This window comes from Sphaerodactylus townsendi, linkage group LG01 (genome assembly GCF_021028975.2).
Source record: "Sphaerodactylus townsendi isolate TG3544 linkage group LG01, MPM_Stown_v2.3, whole genome shotgun sequence".
In the NCBI taxonomy this organism is placed as follows: Eukaryota; Metazoa; Chordata; class Lepidosauria; order Squamata; family Sphaerodactylidae; genus Sphaerodactylus; species Sphaerodactylus townsendi.
The window spans coordinates 100237802-100259855 of record NC_059425.1 but is presented as its reverse complement, the minus strand read 5'-3'; the positions used below and the strand labels follow the sequence as shown (position 1 = coordinate 100259855).

General features: G+C 40.7%; 1 protein-coding gene across 1 annotated transcript in view; it reads left to right on the top strand.

Moving 5' to 3' along the window:
- PPP1R14C (protein phosphatase 1 regulatory inhibitor subunit 14C) overlaps positions 1 to 22054 on the top strand; it is a 37405-nt gene that overhangs the window by 12450 nt on the left and 2901 nt on the right. Inside the window, exons 2-3 of the mRNA XM_048488859.1 lie at positions 19254 to 19337; positions 19611 to 19643. Of these exons, the coding sequence (XP_048344816.1) occupies positions 19254 to 19337; positions 19611 to 19643 (117 nt within the window). The remainder of the gene's footprint in view (positions 1 to 19253; positions 19338 to 19610; positions 19644 to 22054) is intronic.

Genomic DNA, 22054 nt, shown 5'->3' with positions numbered 1-22054 from the left:
TTCTTCTCATGTTGGGATTTATTATGCTAGCAGATGGGAGGGAGCCACAATATCATGATGAGCACATCTCCAGTGTAACACAAAGCAAGCCAATTATCAATACTTTCTGGTGATTTATTCATTCTTTAAGAACCCTGTAAAAATCCAGTTTACCCATAATCTGCTGCTGCTTTAGACAGTATAGTATAGTATGCTTCATAGTATAGAAGGAAAGATTGCATATTGCAAGTATCCTTGGAAGGGATGCATTCAGGAGCCCAGAGAGTCCTCCCTTCTCAACCATGGGATCCACATTTCCGGAGGCTAGTCATGATGTTGGCACAGAGAGCAAATAATGCCATCAAATTTGGTGCGCAGTATAATGGCTTATTTATGGCATAGTACATGGCTTAGTTTTTCTGCCACTAGCCCTTTACTACCTACTGGTGATAACTATAGGAGTGAATGGCAGCCATTCTTTGCATAGTAACAGGAATAATGGGATGGTTTCTTTGCATGAGGCCAGAACTTGGACAGCTCCTGGTAGCCACAACAACTGTGGTTTTGTTCTTCCATCAGCTGGGTTTCACTTTAAATCCTTGTTACTTGTTTAACAGAAACTGCTGAGAAGGTTTTACGTATCATCTTCAGATAAAAATCCTAAATCCAGAACCTAGGCTCCATTTTGTGATGTGATCCTAGTTTGTGATGGAAGCCTGAGAGACTGTCTTTATACTAATTATATAGCCTGTTCTTCAGGGATGCTGTGCTATGCTTGAGAACTGCATAATTGCAGATAGTAGAGTACCTTTTCCAGTTCATACAACATTTGAGGATCACTTCTGCAGCCAAAGAATGTAGTGGAGTGAAGTCAACTTGTTGAGCAGCTAGAGTTTGGCATCTGCCATGTTGGAAGTCATGTTAACAACCCAAAGCTAAAATGGGCAAATTAGCTGCCACCCTTCTACTCATACTGTAATCCATGTGGTGCATCACTCTGAACAAACTGTTCACCACTGATAGGGATTGCTGTGAGATTTTCCATATGTTTGTAGGCCTACTTCATGGCTCTGACTTATATGTTTCAAATTACTTCCATAAATTTGTGGTTACTGCTGGATAAGATTCTGCAACCAGTTAAAATGTACATTTCCTTCTATAGCATTTATAAAATGGCATAGCAAGGATGAGATTTGTTAAAAAATGTAAAATGATTGCAGTTATCCTTTATATCAGAGAAAAGTTTTAGACTCTGTCACTCTCTACAAAGGAGCAGAACATTGTAAGTTATTCTCCAAACTGGAGGTCCTATTTTCCTACATCTGTGTCACCTGTAACTGGTCCATAATCGTTGGGGATTCGCAGCCCTTCTACTCTCGTCTCAGTGATCTCATTGGCTGCAAATCAAGAGTTTGGGAAAAATGGGACTCTAATTGCTCATCAAATATCCTTATTGATATTGTGTCCAGGGATGGGACTGCCTCCCAAAACCAGGCTGCCTGTTCTACTCCCTTCCTTGTCACAAATGCCCACTTAGGGACTCTGGAGCACCCCACAATTGACAGCTCTGCATCTGGATTTACCAGAAGGAGGAGGGACCTCCAGCAAGCCAATAGCAAGAAGGAACATCAGAGACATGAAAAGAAAGCTGGACCAACACAGCTGTTCCATGGAATAGGATGCACACACACCCCTAGCCAAGCTACAATCAGAAGGGTTCAGCAGCCTTGTATAGTGGAGAGGGGGACAGCACAGCCCCAGTTAGACTGCAATCAAGGAGGAGGGCCACGAAATCTGAAGAGCCAGTCTCAGGTTGGCAGGGCCAGACAGACAGCTTGTCAGGCATTAGGAGTCTAGAGCAAAGAGCTCCCAGGAATGAGGGAACCTCCTGAAAGGGATAAAAGGGAGACAGAGCAAAAGGGAGGAGATGTGTATGGTACAGGAGCTCAAGTTTGCAGGAGTGCTTTTAAGTACCTGACAGAAGTAAAGAGTTTATGAATAGAAGCCTGAGTCATGTTCTGTTTGTGCCAGAAGGGTAACTGAGCTCCTGCAAGGCCAAAGTGGCCTTCCCTGCAGGGGTAGTCAGCAGAGGGAGCAATTACATATTGTGCCTTTTTAAAAACGGCTGTAGCATAAAATATGCATGTGGTATTCACTCACTGTCCCGTTAGACTTTTCTGCTCACACAGTTTTCTTTGTTGCTGTTTCCATGAGCTCACTAGTAGGTTCCTTTCTGGACTGTGCCTTTTAAAACTAGAGGTAGAATAGCTCTTTAAAATGTTTGCCTGCACGTGGAGGGCTAGTACATTGGGGGAGAGGTTTAGTCCTTTTCATGATAGAGATATTTTTTTAAAATACTGCAGAATGTTTGACAAAATGAGGGAGAATTACTGGGGTGGGGGAGAGGAGAATGAAATATTTGTAATCTACTTATTTTTCTGATTGATTTCAAGTTATTAGAGTTGGTGGAGATGGCCAGACTCACTTTGTCACTTGAATAAAATAACTTAGTTAAATTTTTGGAAAGTTAGAAACTCACTCTTAGTAGGTTATTTGGACAGAACAAGAAAAATAAATACATTAATGATTAATGGTTTTGAAGGTTAGAGGATTGTTAAAGTAAAATCTAATAGAGAATTTTTTTACTCAAGTTAAAGCGCAAGTGGTAATATTTTTTAATGTGAATACATGGTGCAGATGAAGTTGGGAATCCTTATGGGAAATGTTCTTTTTTTGTGATATTCCTGTCTCTTTGGTATTAAGCTTTTTAAGTACTAATACAAACTTTAGTATCAGATTTTAATGTTAAATAAAATGTGCCTTCACATTCAATAGCAAACTCTTGCACTCTGAGGTAAATTGTTGTGAAATATGTTTGGCTGATCAGGGAGCCAACGGAGTGCCAAAATTATTTCTCAGTTATGTGATGTTTTGTAGTGTGTTGGCGGGGTGGTGGGGGCAAGGATGAACTTGGTTTGGGATTATTTTCTGAACTCTGTTACTTGTGTTCAAATAAATGAAAAGTTTTATCAAATGTCTGGCTGTATGGGGGATCTTCATTTGTAGTGTACAGCATTCAAATAGAGGAGCGATGAGAACTCCTTTTACCCCTTAGCTGACTAAAAACTTTCCTTCCAATTTGTGTACTTGGCAGCTTTCTTGGCAGCATGCTAAAGCGCAAATAACATGCTTCCTTAGCTGAGTGATATAGCTCACAGTCGAGAATTTCAAGTAAGTCTTCGCCCATAGCAGGTGCTTTTCTGCAGGATGTTCCCATACATGTTATGAAAGCAAACATTCTGAAGTGGATTGATATTGATACCTTCTACCTGTGGTTAATAAGCCTAATAATTACAGTGTTAAAAATCATTCCTGCATCCTACAGTCAGATCTATTGCAGCACTTTCACCTTGCCATATAGACTTCTTCAGCCCATCATTGCTTCCCTACAGGCAATAGGTAATGAGGCGGCAATGCATTTTACCATCCTGCCCACATAGCGCATCTGCATCCATTTCGTGCAGTTGAAATTATAGATAAAATTGAGGATTCTTGATGGCCTGAGCAGGCCCACTGGATTCTGTCAACTAAGGATTTTTGTCTGAAACATGAAATACTACAAAACTGGATTTTTCCTGCTTTGTTTTAAGCCTATCCAGTTCACAATTCAAAGCTGGCTTTGACTTTCTGTCTGCAGTTGGTGGCATTCAGAATTGTGCTTGGCTGAATATCGGCTGCTGGCATTTTTTTTACAGGGTTCAGTTGCTGGGCACTCATATGCTCCAGCGCCATCTGGCCATGTATCATTTTAAATTGGCTGCATTTTGTGGGTGCATGTGTACACTTGATGGCATTTGTCATGTTGGTGCATGCTCAGTACTTACTGGATAGGCAATAGTGTGAGAAGTTTTCAGTCCTTTGTATATTCCAGGATGGCAACATGGGCAAGGTTAAAGTACCAGAGATACTAGCTGTGAAGCTGTTTTCACCACATGCCCAAACAGGAAAGCACTTGAGGAGGTTAATCACCTTCTCTTTTGTATGGCCCAGTGAGCCCTGGAAATGCAGTTCAAGATCCTATGTATACCAAATGTTTGCAATACAGAGAACAAAGTCAAACTCAGGGTATTGCTGACAATTTTCAATCAGACTGCAATTTGAACATGGGATTGTTCGCCCATCACTGATATGTATGTAGACCTTATTTAACATTATAGATTAATGTGTACTAAGTCAGTCAATGGGACTTCCAAGTAAAAGATTTAGGCTTATTGCCTTAGTGCAAAATGAATATACCCTCTTTGATTTCCAGTGCTGGGGTGTGTTGACAAGGCTAATAGGCAACAATGCAGCTCATATGTTTAAAGGTTAAAGGGCTTAAATATACGTGGGTACCATTTTGCTTATATTATGAATGTACCTGAAGCCTAGTTTTGAACATCTTTATCCCTCAGATGTCATAAATATTAATGAAAAGGCCTTTGGCTGGCATGAATGAAGTTGTTTGTCCACTTCCTTCAATGAATGCTGCCATATGACTATGTCCTGTGCATAGGAGACCTCAGAATTGAGTTGGTTGCCATGGTTACTTAGAGGCCTGGTTCATACGGTGCAGAAGCAGTAAGCTTTGCAGCATTTAGAGAGGATTTGCACGTTCATTTGATGTACATGATTAACTTATCCTCTGTGGTACTTTGAAGTGGTGGGCTGCGTTGAACTTTCTATTCTAGCTCTGCATGAAAAGAATATCTTAGGCCATTTCCTCATGGGCCAAAAACGGCGGCCTGGGGGTGGTAAAAACGCTGCCCCCAGGCCGCCGTTCGCACAGGCGGCGCTGCTGAAACGCAGCAGCGCCGACCTGGCTGCCCTTCCCCTCCCTCAGGGCGGCATCAGGCCGTCCTAAAAAACAACCCTTTAAAGGGTTGTTTTTGAGAGAACAGCGTCTTCCCGGCGGTGCGGTGCAAACAGCACCGCCGGGAACACGCTGTTTCCCCTTCCCTGTCCCACTTACCTCTCGCTGTTGTCGCCCTGCTGGCCTCCTAAGTCCCTCCCTCGCTGTCCTCCGACCCCTGGAGGTCGGAGGGCAGCGTGGACGGGGCTTAGGCGGCCAGCAGGACGACGACAGCGAGAGGTAAGTGGGACAGGGAAGGGGAAAGAGGTGGCTCCATGCGGAGCCGCCTCTCCTGCGGCGGCCTCCGCCCCCACGCCGGCAGAATTCTTGCCAGTGTGGGGGCGCATAGAGGCCCATGCGGAAACGGCCTTAGTGTTTTGTTAGAGAGGTTTTAAGATACTTGGTTATATGAACTAATTTATGTATCTCCTTGCATTATAATGCAATGTTGAGGGCAAGTCACATGCTACCATGAAGCAACTGTGCACTGTAGTGGTTGTAATCCATGCCTGTACTTTGTAGTGATATGTGGATATCCTCACCACAAAACTGAGAATGATGAATGAAGCAACAGCTGGATGTGGCCTGTTAAAGAATGTGCAAATTCTGTCGTCTTAAAATGAGATACAGACTCGTTTATATCTTTTAAAGCTGTAGCCATTGATCAGTTTCTCATTGTAATGGTGAACTAGACAGCAGCTTGAGAAATGGAGGTCTAGTATTGCCAGCTTCTATTACACAATATCCAGAAAAAGAAGGTATTTGCTGTATGAAATAGCCCAAGGATATCCAAAGTATAAATTACTTACCTGTAATTCAATCTACAGACACTTAACAACAGTAGCAGGATTAAAATATTGAATTTGTTGACAAATGTATCAAGTATACTTGTGTTCGGATACTTGAGAGCTTAAGCACCACATTTAAAATTTGGCATAGCTTTAGTAAAACATGTGTATCAATGGTATTTATGTCTGGCTGGCTGTTAGATTTCAGGATGTCCTATGAATTGGAACAGCGTGAAGTTCTTAATCTGTCAGCCTCAGTCCTGTATGACTATCCTGGAGGAAGAGAATGGTGTGCGTACTCAGCTTTCCTTTGCAAAGGAATATGTATATTGAGTAGGTTTTTAGTAGGAATGTCAGGGATGTGAGGGGTGTATAAAGGGCAGCAGAGTACAGTTTTGGAGGAGGGAAGAATGGGGAACGTGTGGTGAGGTGTGAAAAGAACAGGCAAAGGACTGGGGCTAGGGAGGAAGACAGAATTGAGGGAAGACATAAATGGTGGGGAGAACAGTGAAAGAACAGAGATATGTGGAGACTGGGGGGTATGGAGAACTAACAACATGGAGCTAGCATCAATAATGGCAGAATTAAAGGCATGGGAAAGGCGCAGCAAGGAGGAAGAAAAAGAAGAAAGGTTTGTTCGTAACCTGGGTATCTGTTGTGCTTGTTTCACTATGTTCACATTTGCTGAACTTTTTAAAATTCCAGTTTATATCTTGCCTTGAAGTCTTATTGAATGACAGAAACTGAGGGTGAAACATTTATTTTTAATAACTAGCCTGCATTTCCATGAAATCTTGTGAGATTAGACATATGGGGCGAGGGCAGAATTCCCAGTGGCCAGGCACCTTTGCATAGTTCGGTGCCCTTTGACCTGTTAGGTTCCATTTTTCACCCTGATCCAGAGCTCATGAGCCACTTTGATGCCTTTTTTCCCCAGGTCTCTAGAACTTCCAAATCTGGCTGTGCATGGGGAAAATGGAACATCTTAGTGTTCTGTTACAGAAGTTTTAAGATCGTATGACCTTTAAAAAAATCTGTGCTGCTTATATTTCTAGGAGTTTCCTTTTTGCTGTTGTATAGAAGGGTGTGGTAACCTTTTCACCAACGGAGGATGAGTCACTTATTCAAGTGGAAGAACTTTTAAGCAGTGTAAAATAGTCATGGCAAGGAGCTCTCTGTTTAGCCATTAACCACCTGATTCAGTTCAGTTGAATGAATTTAATTTTTGTTGTTTTTTAATTTTTTAATTTAATTTTTATATGATTTATGTCCCACCCTTTCCTGGCAGGGTTGGGCACAGGATAGCTTATAACAATCAACAAACAGGTAAAATATGAGATTAAAACATATATAAAATCATACAATTTTAATTTGACAAGAAATGGTGTCCTCAACTATGCTCCTATCTCACAAACATTTTAAACTAATATTCAGAGGGAGAATCATCACTGATATAGGTGATGTTGTACCAAGAAGATAATAAGATAGAAACCAAAAGAAAGGGAGGGGGGAGATGTAGCCAATCCAATAAGGTCAAACAGGAGGGAAGGACAAAAAAAATGGTGTGTGTGTGGGGGAAACAGAAGGGAAAGGAGAAATGAGAGGAGGGAAGACCAGCTAATGTCCTATAGCTCATGTATAACTCAACCTTGGTACTTCTGATTTTGCTGTCAATCACATGAATTTCACAGTTGTCCTAAATAGCATAGTTGTTCATAGGGCATATAAACCATTGACCCTCCCCCCATTAGTATAGATTTGAATATATGCTCTCCCAACTCTTTCTGTGGTCATTTGTGGAATATGGGACTGATTTAAATAGCAACAGAGTAGTATCCCACCAGTGCAAACTATGGTGCAATGCTTTCATACACAGGCAGGGGCAGAGCAAGGGGGAACTGCACCTGGGGCATCCCTGCATCCTCCGCCCCTGCCTACCCCACCCTGGAATGCCCCCGTCACACCCCGACAACACCCCTGCACAGGCATGCCCCCGGGGCATCGCTCCCCACCCCGCCCCGTTGGCACTACACCACTGTACACAGGCTATTTTTCCACCTAGTTCATCTCTGACCCCTAGTTTTTGTACTACATAATGTGTACATTGGGAGAGAAGGTGGCATAGTATCAGTCTCAGAAGTTAAGCAGGGTCAATACCTGGATGGGATACTACCAAGGAAAACTGTATTATTATCTCTTTAGGTATATACTGGAAGACCAATGTAGCTGTGTGGCAGCTTCAAATGTGTTTTAAGGATGGTGTAATATTCTTACAATACAAAATAATATTTACTGTTAATGATTTCATTATTGCCAAGCAGGCATACAATTATGAATAGGTGGAGAAACAACCCTACAGTCGTTCCAGTATGTAGTAGCTTGAATCCAATCTGCAATTCTGTTACCAAGTCATATAACTTGTCTGATTGATATCTCCAAGACAGCTTTCAGGAGAGTTGGAAACAGTTACATAATCCCACAGGAAGTAACTATTATTCCCAACTTCTTAGAAGATAAGTAATAAGTAATAAAATTGAAGACCCAACAGAACCTGAAACTACCATCAGTTCTTCATAATCATACCCAGCTCAAAGTGTGATGAGAGAATCCTTAAAGGAAATAGAGATGGAAACTTTGGCACTTGGCAACAACATTATTCAGGACCGCTACCCGTGTTTGCAGGGGCAGGGCTAGGGGGCATTTTAACTTGCTGTATGGATCTCTTTGGAACTTTTCCCATGCTGCTCTGCAGTCCCTGGACTTCCTCACCGGTACCATTTTGTGAGCTAATGCTGGCAGTCTCGCACTGCATTTCTGTCACTTTATTTATATATATATTACATAGACACAACCCCTAGAGAATCACAGCACTGGGCTTTGAACCTTGTAGCATCAAATCTACAGATCAATAACACCCCCCTCCAAATAATGACACAAATGGCCAGGAAGCTTTTTCAAGGGGGTAAGTGCAGACAAATTGAGTTTTTGAAAACATTTGCAAAATGTTTTCAGGGGCTTGTGCTGAAAGAACCAGAGTCTTGCTTCTCAACCTTTACTGTTTGGATGAGAACATCCACTGCAATTACTCTTTATACAATGCTGTATGACAGTTCAGGGTTCTGGTTTTTCAATGACCAGTTGAACTTATCAGCAGCTTGCCTTTCAGACATCTACAGAATGGCATAATAATAAGAAAAATATTTCATATATCATAAAAGGAAACAATATGGAATACAACCAGCATAGAAATACAGCAGCAGAAATAAGAACAGTAACAAAACAGCAAACAACTTGAGAGAACCGTGGGTGTGATACTCATTTACAAGACAAACTCTCAGGAACTTTATTTCAGCCAGTCCATAAGCCACAAAGAATTCCACTCCCCATCCTTTCTCAGAGACTGTTGAATGCAAGCTAATATTAGAGTCCTCTTGAGCTCCTAAGAGGACTCATCACATTCTTTTCTCCATTCAGCTCCTGTTAAGGCAATAGATTAGCTTTGACAGCAAAATCTTCTGTAATCAAATCCCATCATTTCTGCCTTCAGTTATGACCACAAGGGCAGCAAAGTCTTCACAGCTTCTGTGTCAAGGATGGTTGTAGCAAAATACTCTATCTCTAATGGCTACTAGTTTACACATTTGGAAGGTTTGGCCTTTTAATATCAGCTACTCCCATGTATTGCAAATTGCAATACACAGCAGAGCTTCACTAAATATAAGTGAAATTTCTGCCCAATGATTCTGGTATTGGGTAATTTGACAAGCTAGGTCCTCGTCCTTAGGAATCAAGTGTTCTGAGGTCACTGTGAAGTCATTTAAGATGTATCCAGTATGAAAGTCACTGTGATGTTCTGTCACCTCCAAGTGTGCACCCCTGTTTGTAAATATGTATTGGTAAAATCAAAGATGATTTGAGAACTAGAAAATATTGGCCAGCAAATTCAGGATATCATTCCATTCTTAGTTCTGTCACACTGAATAGAAACAAAACTGGGCTGCTGGGCTGTTCTTTCTTTGCTGTCATTCCTGGATTACACTTCATAGTCAAGTATAATCATTCATTGAAACCCTAAGCATGTTGCAAATATGTGAGGACCTATTTTTTTTTAACATTTTGTATAGGATTTCACAGAATGATAGCACAATCAATGGCACCTATTGAAAAATCTCAGACAATTTCAACAGGATTACTGTTGTGGAGAGCTTTTGCTTTCAATGTTAACAGGGTAATTGTGTAACAGAAATGGATTCAGCTTCCTTTGTACTCTGAACCTGCTTGTGTACAGGCTTCAAATGACAAGCTTAACTACCTATTGCTTGCCCCACTCCCCTTTTTCTACAGCCCACTGCATGTACCCTGATGGGGTCAGGGTGGTTCAGGGTCTACATCTGACTCAGAAGATAGGGCTGTATCCCTGCCAAATGGGTTGACTGAGGTTCCTGGGACTCTTCTTACACTTTAAAGAAAGTCTCTCAACTGTCTCCCTCCTTCTATGGTGGTGCCAGGTGTTCAGCTCAGTCCTTGCCTGCCTCCACTCTCTCTGCTGGACAAGGAGGAGTTTGTACTTTGGTGAATAGCAAAAACTAATCAGTACCACCACACTGGCTCTTCAACATGTGCTCCACATGTATTTGCAAATAAAGCAAATGCTACAGGAACACCATAGGAAGAGCTCACCTGGCAGTTCTTATATTCCCATTTGGAGCTAGCACTTCCAATGGTATGAAAAGTTCCCAGTCTGTCATGAAACCCACTGGGCAACATTTGACCAGTTGCTCTTTCAAGTTAATTGAACTTGTAAGGAATAAAATGGGGGGGAGGGGGGGAGAACTAGGTGTCTGATCTAACCCCAGGAGTCTTCTTTCCCTTTTTAGGATCAGAACTGCAGTTGTAGTCTTTGCTGCTGTCAACCATTCTCTAATGGGGTAGCTACTTGCTGAATCGTCAGAATATGAGATGGGCTCAAGTCCTGCTTTCATGTTCTGAGAGTTCTAATCAGGTCAGAGAGAGCATTTCAGTAGCAAATTAATAAAAAATAGACAAGACCTACTGCTAGTTTTGAAATTCATTGTTAGCCCCCAAGAAATGAATTAGGGCTAGCCTTAAAACATGAACAGTGGTCTCTTGTTGCTTGCTTTTGCTGTCTATGAGGGTTTCAGATCTTGGCCTGATTCTGAAGTAATTCTGAATTATTTTTTATCAGTAATCGAGTTTCACATATTTCTGTAGATCATCTTGGTGAGGCATGTTTTTCCTTTGCTTTTCAAAGTCAAAATCTCTTAACTCTAAGAAACAGGAAGAGAATTATGCTATGAGTATCTCTACATCTAGTTCCCTAGAAGTTTTACTAGGTTATCTGTATTTGCTTTGGTGGAACTCCTGTGCCCAAAGGGTTGCCTGGCATGCAGAAACTTAGCGGGTGAAATTTCCCATCTTCATGCCAGGATTATTGCAATCCAGGCTTGTTAAGGGTACAAGTACATAGCCAAAAAGGAAAAGTTTCTAACTTGTGTGGTTACTGCTCTAAATATTTGTTTTGGTGTTTCCTGCAGGGAATCAGTCCATTGAATCAGTTTCGTTTTCTTTGCAGGCATATTAGTTGCATTTTGAATTTCTGTGTTTCTGTACAAATTGCCATATAGTTTGGAGCCTGTTGACAATATTAGATCCTTTAAATTATAGTCCATACTGAAGATCAAGGGGCAGTAAAACCTTCGCCATCAAGCCAAGGTTTATTTTTTGCTCCAGGAATTGCTGGTGATGTGAGATTAATAGTAGTAGGAACTGAGACACTATTAAGTTATGGATAAACAAAAAGATTAATCTACAATGTTTACATTGGTTTTTATTGCTTGGTTTGCATAGTGCACAAATTAAGCATCCTGGGTTTGGGAATGGCACGTGAACCCTATGTTTGGGTGAGCATGATCCTGAATATGGGAAACTGCTAGTGTGTGTTCTGTAGCTAGAATTAAGAACTGGAAGGAAGTCGGCAAACATTGCAGCCAAATGGCAGTGCTCTAACTAGGAGGCTCTTTGCCTGTCCCTGAGGTTTTCTGGAGCCAATTGGCCTCATTCAAATTCTTTTTTTTTGTTTTAAATTTAACATTGAGTTTTCTGAAGACTGCTGAACAGAGAAGAAAGTCTGAATTAAATATTTTATCATGTTGCTTCAATTTACTGTTAAAATTCAGGTTTTTAGTAATGGAGCTTCCTTGTGAAATATGTCTGCTTCCAATGAACCTTGTCTTTGCTTTATGATGTAGTGAGCAAATTAGAACATTGTATGGCTTTTCTCACATAAAACCTGTGATTTTCATTTGGAAGGAGTTTCCATATACAAAATTTGTATGCAATTGTCTTAACATCTCAAGAATAGTGGCTTTTTTCTTGTCAACTGATTCACTATCCGGGTCCCTGAATGGTGCTTTGTCTGCCATGTGAGACTGACAAACTGTTTTCACTAACTTGTTTGGTTATGTTGTTTGGTTCTCCTGCTAATATTTAGTATTTGGATTAATTATGTTATAGTAGCGCACTGTCAAGTTTTTCGTTTTTAGAAATACCAGAATACATGGGCATTTGTCATTCTGTCCCTTTTTTAATCAGACCTCCAAAATAGAATTGGCAAAGATGAAATGTAGAATGACAATCCCAAACCAAACTAATGTGGTTACATAAATATTAAACTATAGCTAAAGCTGCATTTGAACTGGAAAAGAGGAAGGAAGGAGAATTCCCACTGTGTGTTTTTGCCCTGCTTTCTACATCTATTTTGGACCATTCAAGTACTGATTCCATTTCTTGTTAATATCTGTTTCTAGTGCTAAATTCTTCTGTTCACATTTAGAAATAGCCAGAAAATGGCTGAAAGTGTATCTTTTGGTGTATCTAAAAGATACTTGTTCTCTGATTGGTGTTTATCCCTAGATCTAGGTCTCTGCCTACAACTACCAGCTGGTAAAGGTTGGAAGCATGTGATGAGTACACAACCTCTGGTAAAGCCTGATTAGATTAAATTGTGGTTTCCCACATACCTTCAAGGTGTATTTTATTATAGTCAGTCTGGACCCATGTAAGTTGCTCAGTGACAGACTTTGAATTTATGTGTGAAGCGCATTTGTTCTTACCTTGAATATGATGAAGTCTAGTGGGGTCTGCTTACAGACTCAGGCTTTTCTCATGCACAGAACTTGTCATATTTAGTATTTTACTTGCCATAGTTTTATAGCATCCCTCTTGCAGATAGCTCATTAGTTAAGGAAAGCCTTTTCAGTGCATTTTACCCATCCTTTATCATGACACTGTTAGAGATAGCAGAACAGTGTCCATCAATATCAGGCAGAGAGAAAACAAAGAAAGAGAATAAGAGTTGAAAGATAATACTTAAAGAATACCAAAAACCTACTAGGCTTCTAAAACAAAATAACATATTTATAGTCCGCCATACGTTTCTCACTTCAGGTGAACTACGCAGTGTAAAACAATACAGTCGAGTAGCATGAGAGTTAATAAACAGTGCAATAATACTAGGATTAGGAACAATGCAAAAAAAAAACCCCAACATGATATGCCAATCAGTGCAGAAGATGGTTTTATAAAAATAGAAAACTAATATAGTAAGAGCAGGATAATACATGTATGACAAATAATACATACAATAGACTATAGTCTTATTCCCTTTATAAAAGTGCCTTCCTAATATATATTATTGCATGCTTCAGACTGAAACATCTCTGTCAGTATTGTTATAATTTGTACATTTCCAATGCCCTTGAGAAGATCAGAAGAAACAGTAATATTTTTGGTAAATCAGAGGTGTCCTTGTTTAAGTAGTGATTAATAAGAGCTGATTTCAACATTAATCCATATGTGGCATAATCGGGTGGTCACATGCAGTTGTAGTCTTAGGTGGTCTAGAAAGGAACTGAACTGCATATTTCCTGGTTATTGCATCATACATCTGCTGGGCATCTTCCAGACAGAAAGCAGCCAGAAAGCAGGTGCTCTAGAGCAACTTCCTCAGACAAGGGAATCCACTTTTAGTCTCAGTTTGGGCCCTCTCTAAAGTTTTGTCACACGTCCAGCATTCCCTTAAATAAACAATGACAGAGCAGTGCCGCTAGTATGCGTGGCCCACTAGTTGAAGACTGGTGATCTAGAGTAATTGCTATAAATGGGTGTGCTCACTTCTGCTAGTGATGATGGCTCACAGAAAATTCTGGAGAACTTTTTTTAATTAGCTCATGTTACATTTAAAATTTGCACTTTTGTTGTCTTTTGTGTTTCTGATATAGGATTAAAAACAAGTTTGTAAGTCTGAGAAAAGACAAGACTTGTCTACACATGAAGAAGTCTTCCTGTAACTTGAACTTCGAACATATCTTGTTGCTTCTACTCTGATGGTTAATCTTGTGACAAGATGAAATTAAAAATGTTTACCTGTCTTATGGGCAAGGTGAATGTTGGTTGTGTCCGTGGTGTTTGAATGTGAAATGGATGGGGAAACCTCTTTTTAATTTCTTATATTACAAATGTGGAAACTTGGAACAGAGGACACTGCTGAACTTTAACATGGCAACCTTCAGACAAGATCCATGGCTACTGCCTTAATAGTACTGATTGAGATTAGTAGGGGACTGCTTTCTTCTGGGATTTCTGAGTGTAAAATTCAGAACTGGCTGAGTCGTTGGCCTTGGCAGTTTAGTAGAGCTTATTGGCCATCTGTTCTGTCTAGTTCACCACATGGTAAAGTTGCACTGAGCCAAAACACTGACAGAACAGCATGCAGCAAAACAACTTGCATTGTATTAAAATGGGTTTTGTTTCCAAGTAGGTTTAAAAGGAGTTATTAATTGGGGGTGTCCTCCCTGTCCTGTCTAATACAAGCACTAAGATGTAAAAGACACTGCAGAAGGTTAGTGAATAAAAAGAAGCCTGCTAGCTTTGGGGTAGGTGTCCCCAGCAGACTCTTTTTCTGTTTCAGTCCAGCACTTCTCTTCTCAACGGGTGGGCCCCCAAGCCAATTAAAGCTTCTCGACTAGACTTATTGCTGTTGTTGCATACTGCTGACTGATGAGGGTACTAATAGCACTGCTTGCTGTCCTTGAATTTGTTTTGTGCATGAAAGAGGCAGTACTGTGAAAGTAATGTAACCCAGCTCTGGGCAAATTCCTACTGGCGATTAATCCTGGGATAGTCACCCAAAATATCAAGATTCCCTCAAGATCTCCTCACGACCAAACCACGGAACACAGATCAGTCCTGTTTCTGGCACTCCCCCCCCCCCCGCCCCTTATCACGGGATTTTTCTGGACCTGCTTGTATATGCACCTTTTTGAAAAAACACTCAATGGGAGCTAATAGGAGATGGGGCTACACATTTGAGGGTCCATAACTTTGGCCCCCATGAACCAAACTACACCAAACCTGGGTGATATCATCAGGAGTGCCTCCTAATGATACCACCCAGGTTTTGTGAAGTTTGGTCCAGGGGGTCCAAAGCTATTGACTCTCAAAGAGGATGCCCCATTCCCATTGTTTCCAATGGGAGCTATTAGGAGATGGGGGCTACACATTTGAGGGTCAATAACTTTGGCCCCCATGAACCAAACTTCACCAAACCTGGGTGGTATCATTGCACCCCTGACATCAGGCACCCCTCCAAGGGACAGGCCTAGATGTCTTCACTAGAAACATGCTGCAGAGAGGATGTTGGAACCTGGATGAAAAGGTGCCAATTCTTTTGAAACTTGGTTGTATCTAGATTAAATTTTCAGCGGGAATTTGGCCTCTGAGGGACTAAACTCCCCTTGAAACTTCGTGCCTCCAGTCCTCTTGATGCTCCAGAGATTTTCTTGCTCAGGAAAATTAAAGTAACAAATCATAATAATATGGCAGAGCTTCAGGACAGAGGTCAGGATGCCTTCTCCCCCTCCCCCCACCATTAGTAGAGTTGCCTCTTCTTTTTTGCTGGTTGGCTTTCCAGTCTAGCTCATGTGCATCATTCTGTAGCCTCCTTACATCTGAAGTAGGCAGTCTATGTAGATGAGATAACCAACATCCTTTCACATTGCAGCTGTGACCTTCAGACAAGGGTGGATTCTGCATGGGCCAAAAACAGCGGTGTGAAAACCATGTAAAATGGTTTAAAACGGTGTAAAAGGGTTTACACCATTTTCACACCGTTTTCACACTGCTGTTTTGGCCCATGCGGAATCCGCCAAGGAGAATTTAAATCTAAATCTAATACAATAAATACAGCCTCATTTGAGGAACTTTTCACCTTTCAAATTGTATCTGTTGCAAATTCTGTGGGCCTTTGAGGTTGTTGAGAAAACTTCAGGGGGGAAGCGCAAAGGGAAGCTGCAACTCATGAGTTACAATTCCCCAACATGTAACATGTTTAAGCCAGTGTCAGGTGAGACAAGAAAACCTTTACATCATCATAATGCAATAAACTCATTTGTGTGCAATGCATAGGGAATGTCAACAAGGAAAACAATAAATACTTCTGGCCTTGCTGCCTTTTGTCATGACTGCATTACTTTAAGGCACAGGTGTGTTTGTATACTAAAAAAAAGCTAAGGGCAATGCAAGAAGAAAAGAACATGAAAAGCCGCAGCTAAGGAGTGCAAACATAATCCCTAAGTTAGTTGTGAAAAAGGAACCAGGGCAGTTCTGGGCAACCTTTACCACAGCTTCTTCTCTTCATCAGCTTTATGGCTATTAGTAGCCTGACAGGGGAAGGTTAAGGAGTGTCATTCCTTTCCTCAAAGGGAGCATGATACAGATATTTTTCCTTCCTGCTTCAGTGACTGAAACCCTTACAGGCAAAACTCTCACCACACACACACAGGAGCAGCTTCTTCTCTTCAACCAAAGAGAAGGAACAACTTTCAGCTATGAAAGAGAAGGAAAACACAGTCTCTCCCCATCCTACCTATGGATTTACCTATATAAACTGATCATAGGTTATCAAAACACCAAACATAAGTCCATTGCTCAAGGCTTAGAGCACCTTCAAGCAAGCCTTGTCATCTTTGAAGGTAACTGGCTATATGTGAACCTTCTATATTTTATCAAACTGAAGTATTTGTAATGCAAAGGAACATTCTGGCCAATGTTAAGCCAAAACATTCACATTTCTTTGGCAATGAAATTTTATTCCAAGGGCTGCTTTCTTTCAATATTTTTTCTCCTAAACATTCTGTATTGCTTCAAATTGAAGAAATTTACTTGGGAAATAAAATATTATTACCATTTAAATCCAGAAGTGTTGTGCCCACATACTCACGTATATGGACAGCTTAGTGTGAATTACTTACTCTTTGACAGCTAATTCACTCTGTCCAATAATGCATTCTTGTGAAAAGCTGCACTACTCAAAGTGTTGAAAGCAGTTAAATGGCATATGTCAGTATAGCCATAGTGACTTCTCGGGAACATTTATATATAACCAACTTGAAATATCAGTGTGGGCCAATAGAAGTTGACCTGAAAGACTTGGAAAAGGACTTAATCAACTGGGATGTATTTGTAGACTTTAATTGTGACTCAAATTGGTTACCTTGGGCCACAAGCACCTAATGTGTCATCCAAATGAAGCTGCTGCCTGGGTGTACTAGAACCCTGTTTGGGCACTTGGTGAACTCTGGGATTAAATCTTGTTTGTTGTTCAATTTATGTATGATGGCTTTGATCAATTTGGAGCACTCACTAACTGCTCCTCAAAGCTTCATCTTGTAAAAGCTACCTCATCCTGGACTGAAACTTTTAAAAATCCAATATGGCCAGGTTATGTATCTCTTAAAGTCATCTTATATTGAAAGGTACACAGAATAAATTATTTTTTTAGGTACTGAGAATGTTGGGTTTGCTGCAAGAAGCATGCAGTTACTGTTCCAGAATTAATATTCAGCTATGGACATTGGAATGCTACTGTACTTCTGCTACAGTTCTTCAATTTACAAGAGGGAATTTAATGGCGTAGTGAACAGGGAGATTGGTGTGTTCCTTAGCAAGGGATTGACAAGATTATGCTCAAATAACAGCTAGTATGCAAGTTCCCTTAAAGTGAATGTGAGCTCATTTAGTGTGTGCTTTACAGTTGCCTAGTTTGTGGACTTTCTACTATTGTAAGTGTACTAACTAGACCCTTCCATTTTGGAGGGTGGTTAATTTGTGATCTTCTTATAAATACAGGGGATTCTGTAGATTTCCCAAGAGGCACTATAGCTATGATCTAGTGAATGAAAAGGAGAAAACAACATATTAGTCATACTTCTAAAGCAGCAAATCCCCAATATAGTGTCTGTTTGGACCTTGAGCTTTGGGGGTCTTGAATAGAAGCAGCTGCCTTCATCATAGCATAATACTTGGCTTGAAATCTCCTGATTTTTTAAAACTAACTCTACCTCAGACAGCCATTTTGTGGTGGTGACGACTTAACATTTTTCAAAATTCCAAAAGTGCCCTCAGGTTGGGTGACTTGGGTCACTTGTCAAAGATGACTGGCAAAAGAATAGTGAATGAGTTCAGTCTGTGTTGCTCTACAGACTACAGAAGTTAATTTCTAAGCCAGTGCCTAGATCCTTCACTGATACCCTACTGACCTCCATATATAAATGCTGCCCTGTCAGTATTGCCTTTCCATTTGTCTCCTCCAGTGTCAAAATGGTATATGATGCCTCACAGAATATACAGCAACACACAACTGTTATTACCCTGAGGAGTTCATCTATAACCAAAATGTGCCCCTCCCTTCCAGCTCAAACTTCAAGTAATGTATAAGGATACATGTGCCCCTTCTCCTCCACAAAGCCTCTATACAAGAAATGAATGTTAATGTTCAATAAATACTGTTAGTCTCTTAATTTGTCTTTCAAAGGTTTAAAACTTACTGCACTTCATGTGTTATTGACAACAAAATTAGCTGTTATGATCTCTCACTAGACTTCAACTCTTCCTTGCAAGGTCTGAAACAATGTGGCTAGTACTTGATTTATCAGAGATTTATAAAGACTGATGAAATGGATAAAATTAGATTTGCTGATATTTTTTTTTGCTGTAATGCAGTTGTTGATATGAATCTGAATGTTATTTCATCAAAATGCTGTAGAAAAAGTAAGAGGTTCTCCAGAATTCTGATATTCCCTTGTATTTGTTATCCTTATCACCTCTACTTTCTCTTGGCCATGGCAGCCAGAAAGTATTGGCCTTGGTTTCTTTGAAGGATTTAAGAGAAAAGAGGCTTCCATCTGTAACATGGCAAAATGAAATTTCTGTTTTTACAGACCCGTATTGACCGAGTTACTACACTGTTGATTCAAATGGAGAAGGAAAAGAAAATAAAGGCTCTATGGAGGAGGAGGGGCATATGTGTCCTTGTATAATACTTGAAGTTTGAACTGGAAGGGAAGGGCACATTTTGGTTGCTCAACTACACAGAAAGATCAGCTGACTAAATCTGAACTGGGGTCTAAGCCAGAGAGAGGATGTGAGTGAATAAAAGAAAAAAATTGACCCATTATTCTGCTTTTGAGCCTGCTTAAAGTGCAGTGAACTAATATTTCAACTTGGTTCTTTCCCAGGAAGAAGAGATGCCAGATGTAGAGATTGACATTGATGATCTTCTTGATGCTGCTGATGAAGACGAGAGAGCACTCAAATTGCAAGTATGTTTGACTTTGAGTATATTCAAATTTGGGAAAGCATGAATAAATTTGGATAACTTATTTCTGATTCTGCTGTCTGGCCTACTGTACCTGTGTCTTTGAAAGTCACATGTTGCAAAATCATAACAAAAATTTCCACAGATGCTTATTTATTAGCAGATGTGAAAGCAACACTGGATGCCCACTTGCTACATAAAATGACTGTCTTTCCTCCTCCTCCTCCTCCTCTTCCCCCCGCCCCTCCAACTGATCCTTTTTTTGTTTGACTTCTAGGAAGCGCTTGTAGATTGCTACAAACCTACAGAGGTAAAATACCTTTTCCTGTTTTAAATATAGAAGCTTGATGATGTCACACTGTGATGGGGAATGGGGCTATGTGCATGTATACGTATGCAAAACAAAGTTTACTGTCCAAAACGCACTAAAAGAATACAAATATTTAGATGGTTAAATGTCATATATGTATTTTAGCAACCAGTAATTTGCCATATGCTGAAATGTAATATGCTTGTTGGAAAAAGGAAGTCCTGCTGTATTTAGTTATATGCATATTCTACTGATATAAAAAGTTTTGTGCATTGTTCAATGTGTGCTCCTTTAAAAAAAGTTTTTAAGATGGGAAAGAATAAAGGATTGTTCATGTATAACTGAATGTATTTTAATTCAGTAACATGGATGGAAATGCAGATTAGCAGGACATCAAATTTTCTGGGAGAATCTGAATCATTGTTCTGACTCAAAACCTTCTTTATATAACTGCTGCAACTGGGTAAAAGCAGTCCACTGAATCCAGTAATCAGACTCCTGGAAACAGCATTGAATTAAAAAAGGTAGAGAGAGAAGCTTTTTGGTTATTTAACAGTTGTCCTTCTAGAGGCTATTTAAGTTGATAGCTGTCTAACTTTATATTCGGGGGTCCTTTCAAACTTGCCCCTCACTGTTGTTGACCCCTCATAATGACTGATGTTGGATTGCCTCCTATATCCACATCAGTCCTTGAGACCTCCAAATAGTCAATGCCAGGAACTGTGTAACATGTGCTTAAAATGCCACAGGGCGATGAAGGCTGCAGTGAAGGAGGAGAATCCCCACTTCTCTACTGTGCCAGCATCAACTTGCATCAGTGGAAACTCCACTGATCGAGTAGTGATGGTGTTGCTCAGTTTCTCCCTCCTCACTGCAATTCCCATGTGGCCCATGGCATTTTCTCCACAAGGGTCGTGCCACTATCAGCATCAACTTTTCAGAAGTCTCAGAAGCTACTGTGGGAACAGAAGAAGTGGGATATTGGGCTGGCAATTTGAAAGATACAAGAAGCCGGAGGTTTCAGTGTAGACCTGCATATTGAGGACTGTTTCTAGGTAATACAGTTCTAGCAGAAAAACTGAAACACTAAGGACCTTTCGCATGGGCCAGTAAACATGGGTTAAGGACAATATAAAATGGAACTTCGCATGGATCCTGCGGTTAACGTGAGTCCGCTCTGTTTTTTGCCCCCCAATCTGGGTTTTTCAAGAATCGCACTATGTGCAACTTTTTTTTGTTTTAACGTGCCTTGCAGCTGTGGCCGAGCAAATGGCTGGGCAGGAGGCGCTTTAGTTGGCTGTGCTTTCTGTTTTGTTTTCTATCCTGACTCACATGTGGAGCCATCAGGCACAAAGGGGCATGTTATGGCTATGGGGGTTCATTTGAGCCTGCCTGTGAAGCTACGCATCGGTGGGAGGTAATTTTTTTTTTTAAAAAAACTATGCTTCCGTGCAAAGGCACTCTCCCTAGCCAATGCGTTTGTTGTCCACGGGACAGCCAGCCATGCGAATGGCCTGGGATGAAGGCGGGTTCATTTATCCTGTCTACAACCTGCTTTAGATTTGCTGTGCGGAAAAGGCCTTACTGTTTGCTCCCAATTAAAAATATTAAATGAGTCAGGTTGTTGTACAACAGTCTTCTAGCTGTGTTGGGTCTAATCATATGGATTCCAAAAGCACCACCTTAAAAAAAAAAGCTGCTTTGCCTATGCCTTTAAGGAATTAAACAAAGTTTCTGATATACTCACACAATCTTGAAAGAAATCTTGACTGGTTGTGTGCCAACAGCTAAAAATAGTTTCCTAACATGTGTTGCCAACTTAGAGAAGAGGCGTATTTTTGCAAGCCAGTGAGCTCTTGGAGAGTAAACAACACATTTGGCTCCCTAATGTATTGAGGCGATACTTTCTGACTTGATGTATCTCCTAGAGCCGTGGTGGCGAACCTTTGGCACTCCAGATGTTATGGACTACAATTCCCATCAGCCCCTGCCAGCATGGCCAATTGTTCTAGAGGTTTTCTGTCCTAGAGGATTTCTGTTTGGTTAATCAGTTGATATATGCTTAGAAGATAAGTAATTGGGGCCAAATTGCATTAAATTGAATTGCATTGAATTGCATTGAAATGTTGGGAATTCAGTGAATAAGCCCTCAAGTAATGGGAAGAAACTACGGACATTCTGGGTCCTGCCTATAAAATATCTAAGCCTCCATTGTGGGAGTGTCTTTCAAGGAGGCCCAGAGTGCCTAGTGTGAGAAGAACATTACTCATTGTGGAGGACCACCTCTGAAATAAACAGTGCCTCCAGAATGAAGAGACTGGCTTCAAGGCTGACTGTTAAATTGTGTGTACTGGGGTATGTGTGTACTGGGGTATGTGTGGGGGTGCTTGCCCACATTATTGCTTTTGTTG